We start from the raw sequence: 18759 nt of genomic DNA on the forward strand, positions 1-18759 counted from the left end.
GCTTTCACCTGCTGTGTATCATGCAGCAGATTTTCCTGGGTTTATATATATATATAAAATAGGAGATTTATATATATAAAACCTGTGCATATATATATATATAAAAAGCTCTGTGTGTGTTTTTATATATATTGCTCATTCAGGCCTGTTTCAGTATCTGTTCGAAATAACACCGGCTGGAGTTCACTGAGCATCGTAGAGCAGAAAAAGGGACAGGTAAAATTGGACAATGTCTCAGTTCCTCAGTTCACTCCTAAATTACACCTTCCCCAGGACTCAGGAGAGCAGTGGCAGAAGCATCTGCCCCCTGTAAACACTAAATGTAGACAGTGCAAACATGACCTGTAGAAATGGAAAACACCTGCTGGCTTTGGTCCTTTATTTCCCTTCCTGAGGCCCCCTGCAGTCCTTGCGGTGGCACTGAGCCCTCAGAGCACTGCAGGGCTCTTCCAGCTCCTCTGAGGGTGGAATTCTGTCCTAGCAGAGTCACAGTGACAGCAGAGCAATATTCCAACCTCACAGCTGGCACTGAAAGCACTGGGCAACAGGGAAATAAATACACTCTTCCAGCTGCAGGGGATTTGCTGGCAGCAGTTGGAAGTCCTGTCAGAACCCCTCCTGGAGCTGTTGGCAGAATCAGCTCAAGTGAGCTCAGTCTACAGAGCAAACCCAGTTCCTCTCTTTGCTGTGCCCTGCCCTGAGCCTCCCTCAGGGTGCTGAGCTGAGCACCCCCCGTGACACCCTCACCTCACTTTATGTACTCCAGCCACAAACAGAAGCAATTCACAAAATAAAATACACCTGAAAACACCCAGGGAAAAGACCACTGTGGAAAAGTTAAGTACCTACATTACCTGCTGTTTTCTTCCCTGGAGGGACCCCAGTGAGGACAAAGAGAGCAGCTTCCCCTTCACTTGCTCCAGAGCCTAAATGAGCTCTTGGTTCCCGTAGCCTTGACTGCAGATGACACAGCCCAACTGTTTGTAGCAGGGACATGTCCTTCTCCTCTCCCCATCCCCCCAGTTTGCCTTGTTCTGACCAGATCAAATTTTCCAATAGGGAAGTTCTATATGAATTATTTCTCTGCATTCTAGGAAGCTTTTGTTTGCTTTACATATATTTGAGTCTAAACGCCCCAGGGAGTTGCACTGAGATAAACTCAGAGTAGATCCACAAGTTTGTAACACCAAAAAACCAGGGCAGGAGCCACTCTGGAGGTAATATCCTGCTCACTCTCAGTGTCACAAAGGACTCCAGCAGGGGATGCTGAGGGCCTGTGTGTCCTCCCACTGCTCCTGCTGCCCCTGGGTGCAGCGATTCCTTCCCTGGCTGGGAGGGGAGGGTGCATCAGTTACTCCTTGGCTGACATTTCATCCACCTACTTCTCATACATTTTTAAAACCAAACCTTAAACCATCCAAGTTTGAACACCATTCTTTGTTATGCTTTTTGTACCAGAAATTGTGTATTAAACTTTTCCCAAGCTCCAAAGCAGTGGAGATGCAACTTCTTAGTGGTTTTTATGCAAGATTTAGCACGGACATTAGTGCTGGGATTACCTTTTCTTTAGAATTAGACAGTTCTTGTTAGGAACTACAGCCTGTCCTGGGGAAGAGTCTCCACCCACTTGCCAGCACAGCTGTGATAGATGGGTTGACTTTTAAATACAGCAGAGACAGAGAGATCAATTCTGTCAGAGACTTCAGTGAAGGAGTGGTGACATTTAACTGTTGAATGAGGCTGATCCCCAGCTCGCTCCAGGCTGCTGAGGTATTTTGTATAAGGAGAAGGGCTCACTGATTTGATTCTCAGCATCTCTGATCAACCCCTCTCTATAGAATCAGAATAAACCAGTAGATTTTTACCTGCTTTACTGCTGTCAGGGTACATGACCTGATGTTTGCAAAACACTCAGATGCAGGACCTGGGACACCAACTTCTAACAAACTTGTACAACTCAGAGGTGGTGCTGAGCATCATTTATTACTGATTCTGACCAAATCCTTCCCAGGGAGTGAGAGGAGAGTGGTGTGAGATGGTCCAAGGCACTGTGCCCTTCTTATTTAGAGCACAAGGACACAGGCAAAACAATCCTATCAGTGTAAGGGAACTGGGACTGAAGCAGCTGCTGAATGTTTTCAATAGACTTCCTGGTAATGGCTGGTACAATTTCATTAGGGCTTCTCATTTTATTTAATAAAGCACTGGATTATTTTATCTGTAATTCAGCAACAGGTGCAGGAAAACAAAAGGCACATTTCCTGATAACGTCCACAAAGAGTCCATTCCTGCCTGGCTGGCACGGAGGCATTTGCTCTGCCATGTGTATTTTTCTGTATGTGAAAATAATGGTCACTCAGAAAAAAAATTGTTCTATGATAAAAGACATTAGAGAGAGTTAGTTAGTAATGGCAGTGTGCAAAGGGTTTCAGTGCAAGTTGAAGTAAGGAGAGCTAACAGGACTGAGTAAACACTGATCCTGCTTTAGATAAAGAGCAAATCGTTCTCTGCAGGTGGTAACAACCATTAATCCTCATCATGTGCAACAGAAGCCAAACACTGAAAAGGCTCAGTTTGTGATCCCCAAAAGTACTCAGGAGCCTGGATCCAGTGAAGGATGTAGGTTCTTAGGAGAGAGACACTTTGGCATTTTACCTTTGCTAGTCAATAAATGGAACGTGGAGCAGAGTCCTGTGTGACTCTCACTGGCCCTCAGTAAATTCTTATTTTCTCTTTCTGGCACATGAGTCTTCAAACAGTAATTAGGTTGTTGGTTGGGAATCAGAAGATGGAGTTTTGAATTCTTCACACTGAGGGGGGGATTTAAATTACATTTCCACCCTTTCAAGCTTCCTTTTAAGTGAAAGTGCCACTACAGAATTTGTTTAAAAGTAAAGTCTACCAGGAGGCAGTGATATTCTAAAAGGTTACAGAAGATTACTGGCTCAGCTTTGGTATTTGTGGGCAGCACAAGGAGAGTCAGCTCACACCCTGCACTCCATGTTGGCTTTAGTCTCAATTTTAGTTCCTTATCAAAGTGACCAGCAAGCCACCAACTGGGTTTTATAAATTACTGGTTCACGTGATGTACTTTCCAGAGCCTTGCTCGTACTTTCTTTCTTCTAGTTCCCTGAAAAATTACTCGTGTCAAAGACAAGCCAAGAAACACCAACACTGCAGGGCCACCATGGGCACCGGGAAAGGTCACACCTTGTGCAGTGAAAGCACATGGTGGGCACACAAAACAAGGAACCACCACTCCTGAAAAATCCATGGATCCAACTCTGCACTGTTCACTGGATTTTCACTGAATAATCAGAGTTGAGATTCTATAACAAGATCGCCTTCAAGTTAAAATTACTACAGAAATGTGTTTCTCCTCAACAAGATCTTCCCAAGAACAAACCTGTTACTTTTAAGATAAGCACCTCAAATGAAGATCTAAAACCACGTTGTCTGTGCTCTTATAAGATTCCTGAAAAGTAAATGAAAACATCTTGCAAATGGGACACCGGTCAAGCATTTTCTTCTTTAAAAATAAAGTTAGATAAAAATAAAGTTGGTTAAATAGTTTATTAGTTACATACTCTATTAGTTAAATATTTTATTAAAAAATTTAAATCTTCATAACCACTGTCCTGTCTTCCTGAGCCATGCAGCCTTTCAGGAACAGCAGCTCCACAACCGCTTGCCATTGCAAAACTCCAGCTGCTGATCCTGTGCTGACAAGGCACAAAATCTAATATAGGGCATTAAACATGCTCAGCTGGGCAACACCCAGTTAAAGGCACATCGAGGGGAGGATGCAGGCAAGGCTGTACCAGACTGGAACTCATCCCTGCAGACAAATGTGTTCCAGAGAACATTCCACAATGACCTCGGTCTGCTCTGCCCACAGCTGTAGTGACCATCCCTCTCCAAACCAAGTCTCCCCCAGCCCCTCACTGCTCAGGAAAGGGAGTTTTCACAATCATTTTTGCAGGAGTTCACAGTGTGTTTTGCAGGAGATCACAGTGAGCAGCTTTCCCCACACGTGGCATCAAAATACAAACATATACAGTTGATCTCCTTGTCTTCTCCCACATGGTTTGAGGTGGCCGAGATGCCAACATCAGATTTCTTGAAATGCACAAAAGTGAGGTTTAAATTGTTTTCTTCTGCTCAACAGCATAAAGGGTCAGGTGGCAATGAGCTTCCGAAGCACAGCTCATCCCAAAGAGGAAGGGCAGGGGAAAAGCAAAGATTCAGTTCTAACTGCAGAGGAAGAACACCCCACACTTCTCTATGGAAAGGAGTTGTATTCATTATCTGCACCTGCCCCTGTCTGAAGGAAACCTCCTGGCCCTAAATCAGGCAGAAGCAACATGCAGGAACTGTAATGGTCCACACTGCTTTTCTTAAGTGACTTCTGAGGCCACAAAGAGGAGAGAGTAGAGCCCAGCCCCTGCTCAGTGAGGACACTTTCATCAGTCACTGTTTCTTTCACAAAGTTATCAAGTTAGATTTGAAATCAGAGATGTTTTTTTCTCTTGTTGCTTTCCCCTTTGTTCTAAAATCCTATCCTTACAATTAAGTTCAACAGCAGAATCGAAAGTATAAGCAACCAGCAGCAGGAAACAGCCTTGAAGAAGGAAGGAAGCCTCATGCAAATATCTTGTTACAACAGAGGACACAGAACCATCACACAAGCTTTTAGTACATGAGCAGCTTTTGCAAGAGGTTTGCTGCATTATTTCACACACCTCATCCTGGAGGAGGACTCTCCTCTGTTTTCACACACAGCTGCCTGCATGCAAATATAAACTGATTTCTTAAACCCTTCTATTGCTGCCTGTGGATATAAATGCAGCCTCTTTAATCAGGCAGGATGGGCTCAAGCCATTATTTTCAGAACATGATGTTTGTCAAGTACCTGCAAGTTTTCCTGCAAAGGAAGATCCAGCCCTTATCCAGTACTGAGTGTGAGCAGCTTTTCTGGCACGGCGAGAAGAACCTGCAAATGCCAAGCTCTGCATTTAGTTTCCAGGGCATCCCATCTTGCACCATCATTTCTCTGGGATGGAAGATGAGGCGCAGTATCCAGGAGCAGAAAACAGGGGTAACCTGTGCATAATAAGCAAACTTTCAAAACAGCTGAAAAAGGTGGTGGAGGGAAAGGGAAGCTGAGAAGTAGCCATGACATGAAACTGGGATGTAACATGGGCCACGTTGAGGACCCTGCTCAACAGGGTCACTAAACATGGATCTGACATAGTCTGGACATCACACACCCACTGGGATTTTTATCCGCAGAAAAATATATCTAAACTGTCCCTGTCCCCTCCTGGTTGCTCATTTCCACCATCCAGGCATCTCCCCATACAGGCCAGTAGAGTATTTTCTGCTGTGACAAACCAAAACATCCAAACGGTTTATTAGCTCCCACTGGGAAAATCATTTTCACTGCTTTGCCTTGGGTTAGAACTCAGAAGAAGAAAACTACTCTTGAAGGCACTAACCTTCAGATACTTGTGGGTGGACTGAGTGTTCAGAAGGTGCAATACCCTCTCAGGTGTAAACAGCTTCTTATTATACTCCAATTTGTGCAACAATCCTGGGAAAAATGGTTTGGACAAGTAACTATTGCCAGTGTGAATGCTGCTGGAGATTACTTGAAGCTCTCACGTTTTTCACAGTACTGATCACTTTTTTTTTTCTCCCTGTGAAGTTATTTAATCCTTCAGATGAACCATGGAAGGAGAAAGGGAAAATAAAAAGTGGGGAAAAAAAAATCTCTACTTATATCTGAATTTAATTCCAGAGAGTTAGTTGCTTTCAGAGAAAGTCCTTCCAGCCACTTGACACTTGTACACTTGTATACATCAAACAACACCCACTGTGTGGATTCACGGCTTCCCAAAGGGAGCATCCTGTGCTCCCTGCCATGCAGCCAAGTCCTGAGGGTTCCGAGGGCTCCCGCTGAAGAGCCCTCACCTTCCGCCATCGCCTTTTCCCCCCCCCCCCCCCAGACACATAACACGTTTAGAACCCAAAGCGTTTCTCTGCCACATCCATAAGGATTTGGGATCCCCATGGCGCTGAGGTACCACGGGGCGCTTCGTCTCCCTCGGCCAGGGGATCAGACACAACGGGGTTGTGTTGTGCTATATGTGCTACATGTTATCTGTTAGATGTGTGATGTGTGTTGTGTTACGTTTCCCTGGACACGATCCCGCCCCGTCCCGCCCCGTCCCGCCCGGTCCCCGCCGGGGAGGAGGCGATGGCGCGGGGCAGGAGCGGCGGCCGCAGGTGGGTGCCGGGGCCGGGCGTGGGGAGCAGGAGCAGCCCCTCGGAGCCCCCTCGGCCGCCTCCCTCCCTCCCTGTGCCTGCGGGGAGCAGCAGGATCCCGCCGGGAGGGCCGGGGGCAGCGCCCGGGAGCGCCCGAGAGTTGGCACGGGCAGCGCCGGTCCGTCCGTGCGCAGGGTGCGGGTTGTGCCCGCAGCCGGGTCCGCACAGCCTGGATGGTGATTCCGCGTTACAATATATAAGTTATTGTTATTATTATTATACACTTACCGAGCGAGACCCCGTTCTCGTGCAGGTTTCCTTTTCCGCGGACAGGAGCGCAGCGTCCGGTACGTGAAGACGAAACATGGACGGAATTAAGTCGTTCTGTGAGACGTATCAGGTGTTAGAGGATGCACTTGAGCCGATAAAGGGTGAAGCGCTGAGCCCAGGTAGGCTTGTAAACACGTATCTGTGTATCTGTGGATACTTCTCAGGCTGTACTGCCAAGGACTTCTAGTTGCTCCAGGACACACGAACTCAAACGTGCACTAACTCCAGTGTTCAATGACCGGCAAGTGGGTGACAAAACACAGCTGTCTATTTAAGTCCAGCTGATAACACAGAGCCTGGAGAGGCAACTCCTCTTTACTTCGGCTCTTCTCTGCTCTCACTGAGGTCACTGATGCCATCCTGCTTCTTCAAGGAAAGAGAAGCAAGCATGGAAAGCTTTGTCTAATTTGTCTTACTGATTTACATGAAGCCATCCTGTGTTCATTTTCCTTAGGAATTAACACACAGAAAAGAGTTATCATAAGGAAACTTACGGAAGTCCAAAGGAAAACCAGCTCTTCTGAGGTGTCTGTCATTGTAGCACTCACATTGTTTAAAGGTGAACAAAAAAGGCCAGTCACTAATGAAGCCTGTGTGTTTTGGATTGCCTCGGAGTTCCAGGACTTTGGAAAAGGATGGGCTGCATTGATGCTTTTTCTGCTTTCAGGACACTTCTGCAGTCTCAATTTCTCACAGGTTGTATGAGCATCATGAACTGTGAGGCCACACTGCGATATCTCTTGTACAATTTCTGTAATTGTCTAATTTCTTCAAAATGTGTAGGAGCTCTGAACCTCCATCCCTCCGCCCAGCTGCACAGAAAGATCTCTTTGCTTTCTAAAGGAAAGGAGCACAGTCACCCTTATTTCCTAAACCTTTCCTTGGGACAGCAACTAGAAAAGTAACTTATGTCTATGTTGACCTTGTAACTCTCAAAAATGTAATTCGAAGAACATAAAATTTAAACACTCGTTGGCAATTTAATGATATGTTAGTGAAGTTATTTACTCTTAATTAAGGAGCCTGGAAAACTCAGAGTAAATTGGCTACTTGCTATGATGGAGAATTAACTAACTGGTAGAGGTACCGAGAAATAAATTTTTTTTAACTTTTTCCTTTTCAGAGATGAAGCACTGTGCCCTGTGACACTTATCTTTGCTGTTTTCACCACTGGAGGATGGCTGCCAGACTCTGTGAAAATGGTTCTGGTCGGTACCACTGCACCCATGGCAACCAAACTCTTGAAACCAGCTGCGTGTTGCTCCTGATCATGCTCGGAAAAGTCTTCCTTGATTTCTTCATGTTGCAAGTTAAGCCAAAAACCGTGAAAGCCAGTTTTATGGGATACTTTTGCATTTCAGTGGCACTTCTCGATCTCACGCTGCTGCTGATCTTCTGTTTCATTTTCTGTTTTGAAGACTTTGCGCTCTGGGGGATGCGGTTCACCAAGTACCACATCTGCCTCTTCACCCAGATCACCTCTCTCACCTGCGGGATTCTGCACTACCCCGTGTACCTCGTGGCTGCTCTGGACTATTACACCACTGTCTCCCAGACATCCCAGTTCTCTAAAAGAGGCCAGAAATTACTGTACGTGTTCGCTGTGGTGGTTATATGGATTTCAGGGTTTTTCTGTATTCTGAAAGTTCCCGCTGTCTATGAAAAGCTGGAAATTCAGAAGAGTGTCTCTCCTTACCAGTGCCCCGTCTCTGCCAGCCTGCAGAGCTACTCAGTCTCGTGTGCCATGGTGCTGCTCCTGGGCACTGCTCTCCTGGCTTGCTGGAAGGAGGTGGTGACCACCCTGCTGTCTGCCAGGCTCGTCTCCATCTCCAGTCAGCCTGCTTTGATGTTCTCCTACACGTCCAACACCACCACCTGCTTTAAGTGGCAGCTCCTGAGCAGACTCCTCATCTGCTTTCTTGGCACTTGGGCACCTTTAGTTGTTCTCCAGGTCCTGGTTGTGTTCCTGGGAGCGTGGATTCCAGCCTATGTGGACATGAACGTGCCCTGGCTGTACTTCATCAACAGCTTCCTCCTGGCAGCCGTGTACTGGTGCCGGTGCCATGAGGTCGAGCTGGCAGAGGGGACGTGGAGCTCAGACCCGTTTGTCAGCTGGAAATTCTGCTTTGTGCCGTTCGACAATGAAAACACAGAGCCAGCTGATGAGCCGGGTGTGGTGATTGTCATCTGTTAATGAGCTGCTGGCTGGAAAGGCTGCAATAAGTGTGGGCGCTGAGGTTCTGTGGCTGGGTCCTTACAGACAACACAAGGAACCAGCTCCAGAGCTACACTCCATGGAAAAAACTCCAATATTGTAGCGGATGTTGCACTGGAGTGCGGGACACTGGTCCCAGTGCACTGCAAGCACTGTCAGTTCACGGGATTCAACCTCAGATTACATGTTTAAAAGACCACTGCTTATATAAGTCAAGTTTTCTGTTAAACCTCATGTTTATGACAGAATTTTACATTTCCTTTACATGGAATGATCTCAGGTTTTACAGTACAAAATGCAATAAAGTCTTCAAGGCTGGAGCTACATTCAGGTGCTGATCCAAAGTTCAAACAACTTCTGTGATTTTTTTGAAGTGTATTTTCTTGTTAAAGTCTGGCTTTGTGTCAGCTTGATTGAAGTTAAGGGTTGTTGTCTAACAAGAAATAAATTTTTTTAGTTAATGTAAAGCTACAGCTCCTACAGAAATAGAAACTTCACATGGTACAAAAGCAGTGCAAGATGTGCAACTTCCACAGCCACAGGAGAGGTGCTGAAGCTTCGCTGTTTCTTTGCTGCTGCTCCTGTAATGTATAAGTACATATTAAAAATTAAATTACTACAGTCAGAGATCTAAGCAACAAGGTTAATTGCTATATATAAATACATGCCCAAGGCTAAAGAATGGCTTAAATTAAAATACAGTTTATTTTGAAGTCCAAATTACTTTAAAATAGTTAAATATGAAGGGTGACTATGGCAGGGAAAGAATTAGTCAGGCTTCGAGCAAAAATACTCTTAATTTCCAAATTCTTACAGTTTTATAAAGGACTTGGTTTAATTTTGTATAAGAGAAATAAATGATACGCAACCAAAGCAGACAAATGAAAGTAGCATTTATTTCTGAAGCACTGAACTCACAATACAATGTTGTTTTGGAAGAGAAACTAAATGATGCTGTAGGTTGGTTAATCATTCCCCCAGACCCACAGGGAACAATGATTTCACACAAGAATACTCATTAAGAAAACTCTGCAGATAACAAAAGGTGCAATTACAAGCAAGTTTAAGCAGCATAGTATAAGGTGCTTTGTTTCAGCATTTGTAGGATGGATTTACCCATTAACAGACAGATTAAAGAAGTTTCACTTCTACAGATCATAACAAATGAGAGAATCTAAAATTCATTCACATGCTAGTTGGTAATAGGAAAGTGCTTCTTAAAAATGACTCACAAAGTGAAGATCATACTTTTACATAATTCACTGTGTGCTCTTCCACTGTAAAATTTAAATTTTTGGGTTATAATTTACAGTATTATATATCAATTATAGAGATAGATTTAACTGCAGAATTTAATGCTATGTGGGCTAAATTTTCTTATAAAAGAATATTCCAATATTTCACTCCATAAGAATACACAATCACATCTGAATCATAAATTAATCTTACATTTCTGAAACATATTAAAGTTTGATTATTTTCTTTTATTACTTCACCCCACATAGTGCTTCTTTCACCCACAGTCTGGGGTAAATTCCTTTGAGGCTTCCATGATGAAATCAAAAGGACACAAGCATTTTTCAGGAGTAGAAAGTGGTTTGGGGGGAAAATCTGTTAAAAAGGCCATCAAAAGGACAGTAAGTGATCAAAAACTGAATTTTAAAACTAGTGCAATAAGAGGAGGCAACACTTAGCAACATATTTTGAAGTGTTTGGCACCACAAATTATTTCATTTTTTTCTGCTGGAAAACAGACTTGGAGGAAATTCTACTTCCATGTTAAAAGTGGGAAAGCACGTACAATGTTAACTGGAAAAACAACCTTAAGCAATCACTCCCTGCTCTCTCAAACTGCAGTTGCTGTCAGTTAGTGCAGGAGATGCTATAGGATAAACCATGGCTAAACACAAGGTTTTGACACAGCATTTCTTCAGGTTTTATATAAACTGGACACCCACTGAAACGGGGCTGACAAAATATTTACAAAACCTAATTCCATTTAAAAACCAGCAAATACCTCAAATACAGTAATGCACCAGGCATTTTCAGAAGATCATGAAATAACTAATTCCTACAGACTAGGCAGGCAGGGGGAAATTCCTCATTTAAAATTAATTTGACACCCGATGAAGGCAAAGTTATTTTCCAGTCCATTTCAGGTGTGTTTTGCATGGTCTCTGATTCACAAACATACACAGAACTGGAACTGCAACAAGCTGGGTGAGGCTGTTGAGGTGTTTTATTTATCAGTGTCGTTCAGCTGCCCAACCCCTAATTAAAGTTCACACAACATGGCAGAATTGCCAGAGTTGCTGCAGTGCTCCTAAAGCCATTTGAAGTTTTTAAAATGCTATGTTTTTTTTTCACAGGGAATCCACAACATGCAGCCAAAACAAACATTAAAGGATTGATGTTACTGTTAAATTTATTCTTCCATACTTTTAGGGGAAAGTGCCAAAGAGCATCAGCCTTTAGGCTGTTGTGGCACCAGTGGCACTGCAGCTCTCCACGTAGCATCTACTGCGGCATCTGAGCCCGAGTAAGTATTTTAAAACATATTCATGGTACCTCTCTTTGTAAGCCCACTTCCATCCTTGTTATTCATGGAGGGAGATACCAGTTGTGCAGTGATCTCCATCCTATTTATTGCCTTCCTAGCAATTATGGCTTTTCCTCTGTGCATTTTCTTTCACACCTGGTGCCTCTGGGCTGTCCCAACACTGATCCCTGGATCCAGCCATGAAGCTCTGGACCATGTTCCTCTCTAGAACAGGGTGACAGTTTCACTGCCAGGAAGGACAGAAACCCTGAAATAAAAGAACTGCAGACAACCACTGCTGCATCTCCTCTGTACATGAGCCTTACACATTTCAAATACTTTACAGCCTTTAATTCTTATAGGATTATTTGATATTAATGGTAAGAGCAGCTGAAGTGTTAACCCTTAATGAGAAACTTCTGTACTTTCCTCATATATGTCTTACAAATCAACACTGATTTTAATGAGATATTCTATGTCTTTTCAACTCTGAGTATTTGGCACTAAATGATAAAACCCTTCATCTTTACACCTTTCCTGATCAGTACTGGTTTGCTTACTCTGTGACACAAAGACTACTTAAAAATGAAGCTGAGTGTGCAGAATCTCTTACTGTTCTTTCCAAAAATTACTTTGCAAAAGGCTGCCAGAGGATGGGAATATCCTGGCAAGGTAGTGGAGGACAACACAAGCCTTCCCACAGGCTGCCTGGGCTTCATCCACAGGGCAGATACACCTCAGGAATCGATTACATCTCTGCTTGGAGCCTAATCCCATAATCAGCACACATACCCTCATTTAGGACTAGGAACAACACTACAAGCCTCTCAACAACCCTATGAACCAACACAGTACTTTTAAAACACAATTAGAATGCTCCTTAAGTGTTATGTATTGCACTTAAACATTATTTATGATCACTATTCCATGAATGTACAATTCTGCTCAAGTTATAATTACTTGAAGAGGAAAAATCTTTTTAAGTGTCTTTTTTGTAGCTCCTTGCTGTACAGAGTTATTCTGGATAATTTAGAAGGAATATATGCTGGAAGTTTAACATTTTTTAACTTGAAATCTGTTCACAACACTGACTCCCAGAACCACACTCTGGAAAAGTTAGATCCACGGCTACAAAAGCTGGAATATGAGCTTCCTATATACCTGCAATGAAAAACATATTCACGACTTTGAACTTTTGCTTTTTTCCTTCCACATCCCTGTAAGAGATCAGTAAATACTGCACACAACCTTCAAGGGAATGAGCAGGTGTGTGTGGGTTTTAATGCTGAGGTTACACAAACCTACACAGCTTAAGGTGGGGCCTTGAGCACATGTGAAAGCGCTGACCACGAGACCCAGGGGATAAAGCAGGACACAGCTGGCACTTGTCTGGCCCATAATCACCACCTCTTGTTTAAATGTCAGTATTTGCAAAGCCATCCAGGGGATGTAACTACATAGAACCGATCAGGTCTAAATAAATTCTCAAGACTAAAGGCAAATTCTTTTAAAATTAACCTAATTTAGGGTTATCTTAAATGAGCTAAGTATTAAATGAGTTTAAATTTCTTTCTCCTCACAATATTTCCTGTCTCAAACTGCAGCCCACTGAGCAAGAATGACTTGAAAATTAATTCACTACAAGCAACTAACATCTTACATTGAAATTACTCATTTATAGCTCTGCTCATACCTGTTCCACTCAGCATTGAACAGAAACAACATATTGAAAATAAAATACTCTGAAATGTTAGTTTGTCTCCATCTCTAATAAACTAATTAAGTTGAACATTAAAAAAAGTATCCTAGATTGATCCTTCTGCAGCCTGGAACAATTGATGAGTAGAAGTTTGGTTAATGATAACCACTATATTTCTAAATATATGCTAACAGGACATCTCTATGCAATACTGGTGAGAAAATAACCCTGCAAGCTTTTTTATACATGCTTACTTTGAATGAACTTGAATAGTCTCAATAGAATCAGAACTACTCGTTACAAATTATGTGGATGCCTAATTATTTGCAAAACCACGACTCCTAAAACAGGTGTCACCGAATTCTCTGATCACTCAGAGCTCTACACTTGTCAGTGTGTAAGAAATCTGTTAAGCTGTTGAGCTGGAAGTTCCTGCAATGATACTGTGATATTAAAATGAGAACAGTCACCTGGAATAGGCATAAGTTTTAGCTGGCATGCCAGGCAGTGACACACTACACCCAGCCCAGTCCCATGAGAAACTTCCATTCAATCCACACCTTTCCTAATGTTTCCTTACAGCTGTCACAGACCTGCTCAAAATACTTGGGTTTATCCTATTCCTTTCCTCTTGCTGCCACATCTGCACTTAGGGTAGACTCCATCTTTCTATCCAAAAGGCTGGATTACTACCTGTGATTTGTCCAAAAAGAAGGCAGGGGGTAAAAAAAAATATTTTCACAGGAAAGAAATGAGGAAATGGATGTTTTCAGAATATAAACCTTCCATTTAAGATATCTCATGGATAAAAACCTAGCAAAGGTTCTATCTGCGATCCAGAACTTCATTTCTGGAAAAAATATGATGGATTAATGGGTAAAGAAAGGATTTACAAAACTGTCTGTCTAAAAACCCTTCAAACACTCTCTGGTGATCCAGGATAAGGTGGCCAAGCTTCCTCACCAGAGTTCCCTGCTCCTGCTGCAAAGCTCAGTGATGTGATCCATATGAAGCAGGGGAGGCTGAGCACCCATTTTGATCATTCCTGTGTATTTCTTTAAAACCACAAATAAACCCTGAAGCTGAGACAAGTGTAATAATTCTAATTCTACTTTATGAAATCTTGACAGCCACATTCAGTCCAGTGCTCTGTAAAAGAGTTTGCCCTGAGCTAATGCTGCAGTTTGCATTCAGGAGAAGGGCAGGATGGGGACTACTCGAGAAAAAGGAAGGGAAAAAGCCATGCAAAATACCTCCCTTCTGAGCAAAGATCCCACAACATCCTGCATTTCTTCCCATAGGAACTGAAATACTGCAGGGATTACTGTGAGATGTAGCCCACTACAGCAGAAGTCTGAATACAGAAAGCAAAATCCCAGGAAATAAAGCTAATTAAAAGGATTTCTTGTAGATACATCCAGTGGGAGCAAGTGCTAAAAACCAGTCAATTAAAACCTGCAATACTTCCTCTTTTGCAAGGGGGTCCAGCCTAATGTGTGGGAAAGCCATGGGAAATGGTAGTATAAAGCCTGGGAAAACCTCACCTATCTGAACAGCAAAAAGTGGTTGGTATGTAAAATGGTTCTGGAGGACTATTAGTCTAAGTATTAGATTGCTTTTTTGAGTAAATTCAAAAGCTTCTGAAGTAGTCTTCAGCTGTACTTGGAAATTTTCCAGCCCATTTTCACACACAAGTGTGCCTTTTTTTTTTTTTTTTTAACTGATTTTATTGACACAGCTATGCTGGCAAACACTCCCACAGGAGTGCAGTTCTACCAGCACAGGCTGGTACAGCTGTGTCTGCTTTTAAGTTCCAGTTTCATACCAAAATAAGTGAGGGAGAAAAAACTTCCAATCTGCAGAAGGCCCACATTCTTAGTTGCTGCATTCAAAAATATTTAAAGCACAACTCACTATCTGTGGCTCTCCCAAACCCACAGGGAATGTCACGCACCAGAAGAACAGGAACAGATGTGCCTTTCTGGGGTCTGCTCTGAGCTCCCGGCACCTGGCAGTGAGTTGGACAAACACAAGCTGGAGGAGCTCTCCTGAAAGCTGCCTAATAAAGCAAAATTAAAACAGCCATGAAATTCTCATGCACGTAACACTGATTAACTGCAGGTCTAAATAAGACTCCTAAGTCCACGTTTTCTAATATGCCTTAAGCCATTATCAAACCACACTTAACGTAGCCCTACTTTTTACACTGCCTAAGAACAGTACAATCAGAAGACAGATTAAAAATTAGCCAGTGAACTTTCCGTATAAAAATAATAAAACTTTTAGACAAAAGCCAAAGGATAAATATCTAAGATATCTTTAGTCTTCAATTAGCTCATCAAAACAGAACATATCCTTTAGAACATATGTTACAGATATGCTACACTGTGTATCTTACAGAAATGCTACAAATGGGAACACACTGTCTCCATCATTTGAACATCTTTCAGATGAACATTGCCAAATGTTGGACCTTCAACTAAGAAGTTTATTTTACAACAGTAATCGAAGACAGAAAAAACAAATTAGAAAGTGCTTAGCAACATCCCTCCAAAATAAACCCAGGCATCAATTCCTTCTCTAAAGCCTTTGGTGACATTTAGACAAGGGCTCTCACCACATACCAATGTGTAACAGCAATGGGTTGTCCTAACTTGGAGCTTCAGTGGTTAATAAAAATATTGATAATATCTGCTATTAGTAAGCTCAAACAGTTGTAATTAAAAACAATTATTGATGTTGATCTCCAGAAGATAAGGACAGAAAGTCTGTTAGTGGAAACACAGTAATAGTCTAATTAAAGGAAAATGAAGCACAGATTTTTCTGTAATCCCAATTTACTCTTTAAAGTCATCAGTTAAATATTATACATAATAATACACAAACCTGCCTTTCAGCCAGTGTATGTGCATTGACTCCTTTTGATCTAGGGCAGCAGTTCTCAAACTTCAGGTCAGTTCCTCTTTTTGCAGGAATACTTTACAGTCCTCCCGAATACCTCCTTACACAATCACATATAATGCATTAATTTGCATAAAATACAAAATACATTATTTGCAGACACGTACACATATTTAATTCAAATATACACAACAACTACCAGCACACGTACCCTTCTTTCCCTGCACAAGAGTTTAGGGATCCAGGTCTGTACACAAGGGGAGTGGAGCTGCAAAAGGGAGGGCACAGAAGGTACAAAATACATCCATGAACATCCGTGCACAGGTGATGGAGAAGCAAAGGCCAAGAAGGTGCTGCTGCCTCAGAGCTCAGGCAGCTCCCAAGAGCATCAGAAGCTGGGGAAACACGTGTTTGTTCCACAAAGAGTGTGAGAAGGAAGATGGTGAGAGACACTAAAATCCCACTGCCTAAGTCTGCAGCATCCAAGACAAAATCTCCTGCCAGAGGGACAAAGCAGGGCCCTTGGAGATTTCTCCTAGAGCTGCCAAGTGTTGGTATTCCTTCTGCTGACCCACAGCTCTGGGCTCCCTCATGCCAGCAGCAGCTGCTCCTACAGCGAGCTCTGAAGGGGCCTCATGGAGCAATGCCCTGTGCTCCTTCCTCAGACTCCTGCAAGCCCAGCTCACACCGGCCAGGGGACAAACAAAGGTGCTTGGGAGCTTCCAGTGGGCCAATGGGAATGCACTACAGGGAAAGACATGTCAGAAGAGGTATCAGTTAAAAGAACATCTGAGCTATAGTCCCTTCTCTGTCTCCAGCCTCTCCAGTAACTTGTCTCAACACTGTTTCTGGCTGCAGCGTTCAGCCCCTCACACCCGGGCATTTGGAACCTGAACCCTGAGGGCTCACACACCTCCTCAGGGCCCACTCTGAACCCCCATTTGAGAACTGCTGGTCTAGCTTAACTAGCAGCATGTGAAACTACAAACCTAACACTTAATGCCCCCTTAGTGCATAGCAGCATTCAAAGAGTAAAGTAACATGTGCTTCAGTTACCTCTGGCAGGAGTGTCAGTAGCCTGATCACGAGGATTTTGATGAGACATCTATAAGGTTTATAGTATTTTACAGACTTCAAGAAAATACTATAGTGGCAGAGATCAGGGTAAGCCAGCTGCCAACCTACCCCTTACAAACAATTAGCTCAAGACTAAAAGAAACTCAGAGAGCACAACTAAATGCATAGCATTTTACTGGTACTAGTGCTTCCACAGGGCCTGTGGACACTTCTGTCAGTTCAGTCCAAACACTGCTGTATGTGGGAAAAAAATCTTTCAGATTACAGCAACACAATCTAAAAGGTGTTTAGATTGGGGTGGGGGCTGGGGTGTTAACCTTAAACTCATAAAATGAAGTACATGATGGGGAATATTTAACCTATCACAGCATATTTCACTCCATGTTTTTACATGAAAAACTTCAACTCAAAGTATTACTCGGGTTTTACCATGAACCTATTAGTTGTCGGAAACTACAGAGGACTACTTGGTATAATCAAAGGAACGTTTTTAAGTCTTTATGTGGGGAAAACCCCATCAATTTAACAAAACATCACAGTAACACTCATGCCACAGTGAAGATGTTGGCATATTACTGTCAGTTCTGTCACTGAGAAACTGTTGTTTAAACCTTCATGTTCACCTCCTAGGATTCCTTCAAGGAATTGATACGTGCACAGATTTTCAATGCAGGTCCAAGCTTAATATTCATTGCACTCATTAGGTGGTCCTCCTTCAACAAAAGGAGAGCTTGTCCATCAATTTCTTGTGCTCTAAATTCATCTGCAATATCTTGACAACCTAAAAGGTGACAAAAAATAGATTTATTTGGTTAGAAATGTGCATTCTTAGATGCAATGATTCTGTCCACACTAGAGCTTTTCAGCTACACCTTTTCCAGCACTCATCCCTTTAGCTTGCAGAACCTGAAGTATATGCAAGAGTTCAATATTATGATGGGGACTTCTGAGATAATCTGAAAGTAATTTCTAATACAGCCTCTAATTACACTGTAACTTGCTGGGAAATTCAATTAAGAATTGAAATTTCATTATAAGGAACAACCTCCCACAATTGGAAGAAATTAGGAAAACAGCACTGACATAGTAATCAAGAGCATAATTCAAGTAGGTTCTTTCCAGAAATAAAAAGATACTACTATTTACTGTTATGAAAGATACTATATTCTACTGCTATGTGCAACTCAAGAAGAACATCCACATAGCTACCATTTCCAAAAGGTGTTAAGTCCATTTGTGTTACACCACTGGGTTGAGGAAACAAAGTTTTGATTTATGGGCTTTAGCATAACCATCTCATGAAGATATCTGTCATCTATACAGGGCAGTAACTCACTTCACAAGTACAAGTTTAAACTAGCTGGATCTTTTTTCCACGTTGAACTCTGAACATGAAATAATGTGGTCTCAGGTTACCAAGGTTTGCAACGTGAGACAAAAGACTCTTCCATGGATTGGACTGCCCCAAGTAATTGAGGGCCCTTTTCCACTGAAGAACACTGTGGAAACAAAGGTTTCTCCAAAGATGTTCTGGACATCTGTTAAGCAGAAACAGCCAATTATGTCTGGATCCATGGCAGCTCTGTTAGATGGACAATGTGAAGAGAGCACTCATTGTCAGCTGTTTATTTGAAGCTTCTTTCCCCTTAGCCATGTTTTTCATGGTTTTTTTTAAAGATATTTGTGTTCTCAGTCCAGTGGTCTCTCCATCTGTCTCAGAGCCTTTCAGAC

General features: G+C 42.6%; 2 protein-coding genes across 6 annotated transcripts in view; one reads left to right on the top strand and one right to left on the bottom strand.

The window, feature by feature from the left end:
- Positions 1–6248: 6248 nt before the first annotated feature.
- On the top strand, positions 6249–9279 carry GPR160 (G protein-coupled receptor 160). Its single transcript, XM_032697728.1, has 3 exons — positions 6249–6288; positions 6581–6716; positions 7721–9279. The coding sequence occupies exon 3, from the start codon at positions 7775–7777 to the stop codon at positions 8789–8791; it is 1017 nt and encodes a 338-aa protein (XP_032553619.1). The 5' UTR covers positions 6249–6288; positions 6581–6716; positions 7721–7774; the 3' UTR covers positions 8792–9279.
- A 409-nt stretch (positions 9280–9688) lies between these two features.
- The window catches only part of PHC3 (polyhomeotic homolog 3), a 29292-nt gene continuing 20221 nt past the window's right edge, over positions 9689–18759 (bottom strand). For 4 of the 5 annotated variants that reach the window (XM_032697726.1, XM_032697725.1, XM_032697724.1 and 1 more), the window contains one exon: positions 9689–17809. In XM_032697726.1, the coding sequence (XP_032553617.1) occupies positions 17655–17809 (155 nt within the window). In that variant the 3' untranslated portion in view covers positions 9689–17654. The remainder of the gene's footprint in view (positions 17810–18759) is intronic. The other variant, XR_004358784.1, reaches the window with a different exon arrangement.

Source organism: Chiroxiphia lanceolata, chromosome 10 (assembly GCF_009829145.1).
Source record: "Chiroxiphia lanceolata isolate bChiLan1 chromosome 10, bChiLan1.pri, whole genome shotgun sequence".
Lineage (NCBI taxonomy): Eukaryota > Metazoa > Chordata > Aves > Passeriformes > Pipridae > Chiroxiphia > Chiroxiphia lanceolata.